This window comes from Rhopalosiphum maidis, chromosome 2 (genome assembly GCF_003676215.2).
Source record: "Rhopalosiphum maidis isolate BTI-1 chromosome 2, ASM367621v3, whole genome shotgun sequence".
NCBI lineage: Eukaryota > Metazoa > Arthropoda > Insecta > Hemiptera > Aphididae > Rhopalosiphum > Rhopalosiphum maidis.
Window position 1 is genome coordinate 20537926 of NC_040878.1, and position 8804 is coordinate 20546729.

At 29.4% G+C, this 8804-nt stretch overlaps 1 protein-coding gene across 1 annotated transcript; it reads left to right on the forward strand.

Moving 5' to 3' along the window:
• The first annotated feature begins 334 nt into the window (after window positions 1-334).
• LOC113554213 (E3 SUMO-protein ligase KIAA1586-like) lies at window positions 335-2588 on the forward strand. The gene is made up of 2 exons (XM_026957950.1): window positions 335-1968; window positions 2066-2588. Exons 1-2 carry the CDS (start codon window positions 370-372, stop codon window positions 2495-2497), a joined length of 2031 nt encoding a protein of 676 aa, XP_026813751.1. The 5' UTR covers window positions 335-369; the 3' UTR covers window positions 2498-2588.
• The last annotated feature ends 6216 nt before the right edge of the window (window positions 2589-8804 follow it).

The following is an 8804-nucleotide window of genomic DNA, read 5'->3' on the forward strand; positions in this document are numbered from 1 at the left end:
CACGATTAATTTAATCAGTACATCCGTTACCGCCGACTTGTAACATTTTATTATTTTTATAAATCGATTGTGCGTTGTGTGATCTACCGTTTGTGTTTACCGTGAATAAGTTCTTAATTCTTTTATTAATTATTATTTACTAACGTATTCATTTTATTTGAGCAGTTTTATTAATTTATTTAATTGAGTTTAATTAACTATCCTAATCTGTTTTACTGTATAAAGTGTTATTTAAATTTTTATCAAAATATGAGTTCGAATTTTAAACGTGAAAGCGGAACACTTGATAGTTTTTTTATGCCCCGAGAAAAAAAACCTAAAAATGCGACTAATACTGCCATTTGTGCTACTAGTTCACACGAGCTAGTGATGCCCAATGAAGATAATTTTGTTAGTGATAGTCAAATCGATAATCAAATACAAGATGTATGGGATACTTCCAAAATTTGGCCTGCATTATGGACAAAAGAACAGGTAATAGAGTTTCAAAAGAAAAACTCATGGTTAAGTAGCAAAAATGGGAAACTAGGATGTAATAATTGCATTCAAGCTAAAAATAGTATCAATTTTCAAAAATCTAACATCGATAGCAAAGTTCGAATTTCTTCTGAGTGGGTAGGCTTTGAAATCATAGCTGCTGGGTGTAATCGTACAAATCAACTGGCTTCATTAAGAAATAAAATTAAACAACATTCAGAAAGCAAAGCTCATGTGTTAGCTGAAAACATATTGAAAAAAAGCTCAGACAAAGTATTAGATAAAATGTTCGAACGTATATCTGAAGTAGAGATTGATTCCAATACGCGACTTTTTAGAACTGTATATTGCTTGGCAAAAAATCACCGTCCCTTTAAACAGTTTGAAGAACTTGTTCAATTACAACAAATCAATGGATTGGACATGGGATCTTCCTTACATAGCAGAATAACTGCCACTCGAATGGTAAACGTCATTGCAAAGGAGATGCGCAAACGACTTATTTTACGCCTTATACAGTCGAATTCGAAATTTACCATAATGATTGACGAATCAACAACGCTGAGTACCAAATGTACACTAATTTTGTATATTTCATCATATTTTGACGTAGAATCGCCGGTTGTAGCATTCTTAGACCTGATTGACTTAGATAGACAAGATGCTGAAACTATCGAAAAATCTATTTGGTTAAGTTTAGAATGTAATGGGATATCAACATCGTTTGCATTAAACAACTGGATTGCTTTTGCCAGTGACGGAGCAAGTGTAATGACGGGTAAGAAAGCTGGAGTTGCTACTAAACTACGCGAAAAAATTCCGAATCTATTTACCTGGCATTGTTTATGTCATCGCCTCGAACTCTCAGTACATGACGTAATAAAAGATTGTACTGGAGTCTCTCGTTTCCAAAGTCTAATGGACAAACTCTACGCTTACTATCATCAAAGTCCTAAAAATTCAATGGGTTTAGATAAATCTTGTGTTGAAGTAGGCATTGAAATGAAAAAAATAGGTCGTGTTTTGAATGTACGCTGGTCTGCAAGCAGTTTTCGAACTATAAAAGCCATATGGAATAATTATCCGGGAATATATTTACATGTTAGTAAAACACATGATGTGACATCAAATGGCATAAAAAAAAAATTAGAATCCTCTTCTTTTTTGGAGGAACTTGGACTTTTTTACGATGTTCTTTCTGAGCTTGCAATGTTATCTTGTATATTACAGTCCAGAAAAACAACTCTAATGCGTGCCCAGTCGGAGATAAATAGAACGATTAGAATTTTAGAAAGTCTGAAAGCTGAACCTGGGGAAAAAGAAAAGGAAATTATAGAAGCTATTCAGAAAGGAATTAACAAAGGTGTCAATATTACAATGACAAAATCAGGAGGGATTAACAGGTTACAATTTTTGCAAAATTTAGTAGACAGAATGCGTCAACGCTTATTTGATGACTCAAAAAATAAAACAATGCTAGAAGACATTCAGGTAAAGAAAAAAACTATTATTTTGATAATTTATTTCAATATTTTGATTATTTAAACAGAATAAATGAATATTTAATAAATCGTCTTTTATTTTATAGGTAATTGATGAAGTGTTCAAAGTAGCAATTAATGATGCAAAGGGAGAAGATGAAGTTAAAAGAGTATCACGGACATTAGGTTTTTCTGAATTTGAAAGTGTAGTTGACTTCCGTTCAAGAAATGTTTTTTCTAGTTTCATGAAAGCATTAAATATACTCCCAACTTCAACAGCTGATTGTGAACGAGGGTTTTCCGATATGAATTTGACAATAACTGATTTAAGGACTAGCTTAAACATTGAAAATGTGTCAGATTTGATGTTCATCTCTATCAATGGCCCTTCAATTGCAGATTTTAATCCTAGACCTTATATTAAAATTTGGTTAAGAGATCACCGTTCTGCCGTTTCCACTCCTAGAGGTAAAGAAAGAAAAGAAATAGACGACGAAAATAAGATGCAGAAATTATTTTTTAACAATTTATTTAATTAAATTTTTTAGTATTTGTATATTTTCATATTTTATTGACTTATAAAGGTAATTTCAAGCTTTTTTTAAAAGTTTGATTTTTTTTTTCATATTTTTAACACATCCTTTATAATTATAGACCACAGTAAAAATATTTGTATATTATTAAATATTCATGTTTATTACTTTTATTTTAAAAAGATTTATGAGTATTTTTAAATACTTAAAAAAAGGTTCTATTTGTATCATTCTACCCTCCCTTGTTTAAATCATGGATCTTCACCTTGACTAGAGTCTTAGTATACTCTCAAAAAAAATATTGGGAACACCTCTGTGTATAGTAACGTACGTTGTGTACGTAACTCAATAATGTTTGTGTGTTCTTCAGTTTTAATGAATTGGGGTGGTGGTGGAAGGCTGTGCTATTTGCATACCATCTTATATGCTGGTCACTGTGGTCATCCGGATTCTCTTCCACATTGCGGACCATAACTTCCCTTAAAAAACGTGCTATTTACAATCAGACACTTTATATTAATCATCGTAATTCCTTCGGTCATGGCGTCCGCCGCAGTTGTTCGATGATATTTTAATGGACGATTGGACTATCCTTGCTGGAATTTGTTATAAATCATGCTTCGTGGATTTATAATAACTGTGATAAATTGGGAAATATTTTATCACGGTGACGGTTTCTGTTTCGACAATTGATTTTCCCGTCAAAGATTTGTCTCGTTTCACGGCGGCGTCTGTGCTGCGTAATACTGTTAGGTTTCTAAAAACCTGTGAAAAATATCGACAGTCGTCTTTGTAACGTTGTGCGGTTTGGCAGTTTGACTTGCGATTGATTTTTGTTGGCAAGTTTACTGGATTTAAATCGAAATAATTTCATAATCCTTCCGATTAGTCATCATCAGAAATTAAGCATATTTTAATCAGCCGACATTAGATCATTCTGGTCATTCTGGTCATTTTTTAAAGACCACTTATATTACCTACTTATGCGTGACAATGTAAGACTTAATATGTATTGTAATAATATTATAGTAAAAATTAATGTTGATTTTATAATGTTACAGTAGTTTAATGCTTTTTGTATTTAAAATGAAAATTTACTCATTTTATGTTGTTAAATTTAGAAATATATTTTTCACAAATAGGTATGAATATAAATTATTGAAAATTAGTAAAAATCTATTCGTTTTGCTAATTTGTTAATTTTTTTGTTTTATAACCTATTATTACTTTTTGACGGCTTTTAGCATAAAAAACTAATTTTACGTCTTTTTAAGAGTGTAAGGTGCTTGTAATACTTCTGTAAATAAGCTAGAATGTGTAAAGAAACGTCGCCCTGTCTTTTAAAATAATAATAATTTCGATAGAAAAGGCTTCGAAGTATCGTTTTTTAAAATAACTACATTTGTTGCATTATCTGAGTGAAGGAGTAAGTTTTGAATTTCCAAACTTCATATTCACGATAAGGTATGTTACTAAAACAATAATACAATATACGTATATAAAAACGTAAAAAATGTCAATATTTTTCTCATAGGTCCCACATGTTGATAGATTAAAAAAAAAAAATAATAATTTTACATATTTTTAAGAGTGTAAAGTGTCACACTCTGAGTGTGAGACTTCTGTAGATAGACTAGAATGTATAAAATAACTCATCTATCTTTTAAAATAATAATACATTTCACTTTTATTACTGCGGTCTGGTGGTGGAAAAATTTGGCATACCTAATTTGAAATTAGGTTTGAAAACTGAAATGGCGCCCACGCAGTCAAGGATCCTCCCATTTCGCGATTGGAAACCTGCTCGGTGGACGACGGTCGTGGTGGTGATGAATATAGTGGTCACGTATGATAGCACATCACAGTGGACAACGTTAGACAGTCATCAGTGCTCGAACGTCACCGACGCGGGCTGAGCGGGCTAACAGTTAAATTGACGGTCTGATTGGTGGCGGCGGCGTTGGATAACAGATAAATGCCAGTCTCGATAGCGTGACACTGCGCCAATTGTAGGTATACTGGTGCCGGTCACTCAGATACATACCAGCGCGAATACCATTTGTGGTGCAAAACTGGCCGCCGAAAGCACGATACGTATTACTATGCAGTAAGCCAAATTATTCGGCGTCCTAGTCGTTATTGGCCTGCACAGTAAGCTCGCTGTCCTATGCTGGTCACTCGTTGGTAGCTCCTGTACACCGTCGGTCGTCCTTGATCACCGGCCCTATACCGTCTCCGTGGTCCCTATATGTATTGGCTCTCCGTTACTACGTCGTTACAGCCGCTGTTGGAGGACAACAACGCTGAACATTTTCAATATGATATGACGTGTGTGTGACGGATAACAATATTAGTCGACACCAACCGTGCAACAATAATATTGTTATTATGCTTATTTATTAATCGACGAATTCCTAGTTATGGGTTATTATAATGTAATTATAAATAAAGACCATTTTGTAGAATATAAAACCACGATGTGTAGAATAAAACGTTGAGATTGTAAATCGGAAAAGTTCCCGGAACAATAAGGGTTAACTTTTAATACTGAATTTAATGTGTTTCGGGCTGTGTGATTTTGGGAAAAAACATTTCGATTGCACCGTAGTAAATACAGGTTTAAGCTACAGGTCTCAAACATTGCGATCATCATTATTGAAATAACATTTTCCACAACTTCACGAGCCATGGTGTCAATTTTTTTTATGAATTTTTGTCCATAAGGTGATGAAATTCGTTTACAATTTTTCAATTTAGTAAATACATTTTGTGTTGCAGCCTAGGAACAAAATAATGTTACGCGAGTCCGGTCAGCGGTCACCAAAATATATTTCACTTCACGTCTATGTATGTTGAGACGAGTGTATGTGTGTAATAATGGTCAGAATTGCTTTAAATAATGATGGACCCGTATAGTATATTAGTAATATAACAGGTATGTTATTTTTTTCTTAAATTATTAGCTAAATGATAGTTACGAGTTAAAATAATAATTAATCGGGACACGTAAAAAATAATATAATCAATAATACAAATAAATAATTGACTTGATTATTAATCACTTGAATGAGAATAATATATTATCTTTGTCCATTTTTCGGTTTAAAAGTATAATATCTGAGCATTCTGAGCTACAGAATAAGACTGAATAGAGCGGTGAAATGCCGAAAATTATTGCCTGTAAAATGAAAATATTGAAAATATAATTTTGCGGTATAAGTGTATAATATAATAAAATAACACTAATCGATAAGTTCCGATAGTATTATACTAAATAATAAGTCGTATTACTTATGGCATAATATATTTAGTTACGGTCTTAGAAGATCTTCTAAGATCATGAATTTAACTATGATATTATTTATATTTATCAATATACAAGTTATTGGCATGGTTATAAATGTTGTTTAATATCGTGGTTGTTGAATAATGCGTGATATAATCATCTGGTTACCGTGTGACATATATATTATTAATTTATACTTTCATAGTGTTTATTTGGAATTGTGGAACTCTTAATTAATTAGTGATTATCGGTTAGCATAACAAATATAATAATATATTTTATTATTTTAAAATTGGTTTATATTATTTAAATAAAAATTAACACATCCATTGCAGTGATAACTCTTAAATGAGTTATTTTCTCGAGTACCTATTCGATACAGCAATTTCACTGGCTTTTTTTTAAGTACTATGTAAATATATTATAATGTATTTATTTTAGATAGTTGTATAGACTCACTAAACCTATATTCTGGTAAAAAATATAGAACAGAATACAATAAGAAAAATATATAATAATAATAAATAATAGTAAAATATAAAATAATAATTTATATAATAATGAGAATCATAATGTCATATTTTACGAACATATTCATTATGATTTATTATCTTTTTGAAGAATATAAAAAAAATATTGTAATAGAAGATTTGAAAATAAGTTTTATTAATTATTATTAATATTATTAAACTAGTATCTAAGTTCTTCAAATTTGTCTAACAAATCGTATACCTCAACTATAGTAATAACCCGATTCATTTTAAAATATAACTTATGATAACCTGTGATTATAAATTAATTAATATGTAAAGTTTACGAAATTAAAATATAATAAAATATATTTATATTATATTACTTGGTTTGATTTAAATTATCCATTGTTTGAATAATATGAATACCTGTGTATTCAATAATTATGCACAAATGTGTAAGTTAAAAAATTGGTAATTTTGGAAATGTTTTTACTGTATAACTATGATAACTATGTAATTATGTATTTTATCCTATCATAACTAATAAAAAAAAAAAAAAAAGAAGATATATAAATTGTAACAATTTTTTAAAAGAAAAAGGATGTTTTTATTTGGAATACGCGAAGAAACAGCCCATCTCAGACCATATAACTGCTATAAGATGTTTCCAGAAGACACTATAAAGATCAACCACACAACAGCTAGTAGCGTAGCCAGGGGATATTTTGGTGTTGTAATATTCTTTCCTGCTGAATTCATGCAAAACATATAACATATAATTAAGTGTTTCAAATACATAAGAAATATGTTGTCATATCATTCTAATTTATATTTGAAAATAGTATTAGATTAGTGAATACAACGGAGAGTATGTGAACTTTTCACAAGTTATACCTTCATTTGAATTTAAAACACCCTCTCCCTATAAAAAATCCTGAACAATAATAAACAAAAAGTATAATTTAGTGGACAAATCTTGTATTATAATAATTATAAACAAACATTTTGTATTGAAAAAAATAATGTATGTTATTAAAATAATAAATATAAAAACTTATAATCTAACACATGAAGAAATTATCAGTAGTGTGGCGTGAGTCTTTTTACTCTTTAGATAGGGTGGCGTTTCCCAAACTGTATTCTGTATTTCTGTGGACAATTTCAAGGGTTCAGCCATATGTATGTAATAATTAATAAAATTATTTTATATTATATTTAGATTATTTATATTATTAAAAATTATTTGAAAAAGGAAGTTCTACGAAACAAACTATTTCTCAAGGATGCCTTAGTCGTAAAAGTTTAGGAACCGCTGAGATAGGAGACACGTTGAAAAAAAAATTAGGCATAACGATGATATTAATGATAATCATATCTAGACAATGTTATCACACTAGAAATAAGCAAACTGTAAGTTAAAAACCAATCACGAAAATGAGTTTGCGGAGGTCGATGACGCGATGTTTATAATTGAATATCAGTGATTACTGCATACAAATAAAAAATAAAACAAAAATAATTGTAATGGCAAGAGTATTAATAGCACACAGAAATATATAAATATTTTACTATTAGAATTTTGTATTTAAATGATATCTGTATTCAAGTCATTAAAATAATTTTACTTGAGCAAATGTATTTGTTAATAATTATAAATTATAATGATTTATAATTTAAACTACATACAATTCTGCTATTAAATTCAGCTTACCATAATTATATTTTATTCATAATTATGTTTAAATGTACTTTGTACTACATTTTAAGTAGTTTATGTATAGACCTACAACAAACAAAAAACTAATCACTTGGCTTTCTATACAATTCTTCAAATTTAATATAATATTTTTGATTTATCATTGTGTTTTAGATAATTAGTTACCTATACTATAGGTCTAATAGTACCTGCCAATCCATGACCTTTGATGTATTAATTTAATAAAAGTATAGTAATATACTAATATAGCAACCATTAGTGCATAATATAATAAATTTATACTAGGTATAACAATTCACAAACGAATTAATAATGAGTGTAAAATATTTCAGGAATTAAACTGCTGATGTAATCTATTTTATATTATCTAGAATTTAGAAATTAACTCAACTTTTTACAAATTATTTCGAATTTAAGGAATTATAAAACATTGTATAACATGTAGGTACTTAAAATATGTTTATTTATTTATGTATATTTTTAATTCTAATTTTGTTAATGAAACAAGTTAAATTTTTGCAAATTAAGTATACGTATATTGTAAACACGTAATCGTTATTCTCGACAATATTATATCGTGACAATGAATATCTCAAACTTCGAGTTATAACAATAATAATATTCGGATGTGGATTAAGAATAAATATGACAAAATATGCCTGCAATACAGTCTCTGTTAACTGCAAACACGATTGTTATTATTATTATTATTATATATTATTAATAAAATATAATAACAATAATACTAACACATAGGTATATTATTCAATAATTTCAACACCAAAATATATCGCGGTCAGAGCCGGCGAGACTTGTCGGATAGTAGGTACATCGTGA

Excerpts from the sequence above, each read along its gene's own strand:
- LOC113554213 (XM_026957950.1), top strand. The coding sequence starts at position 370 with ATGCCCAATGAAGATAATTTTGTTAGTGATAGTCAAATCGATAATCAA. Across the intron at positions 1,969-2,065 it reads CAATGCTAGAAGACATTCAG|GTAATTGATGAAGTGTTCAA; the intron begins GTAAAGAAAAAA and ends TTTATTTTATAG.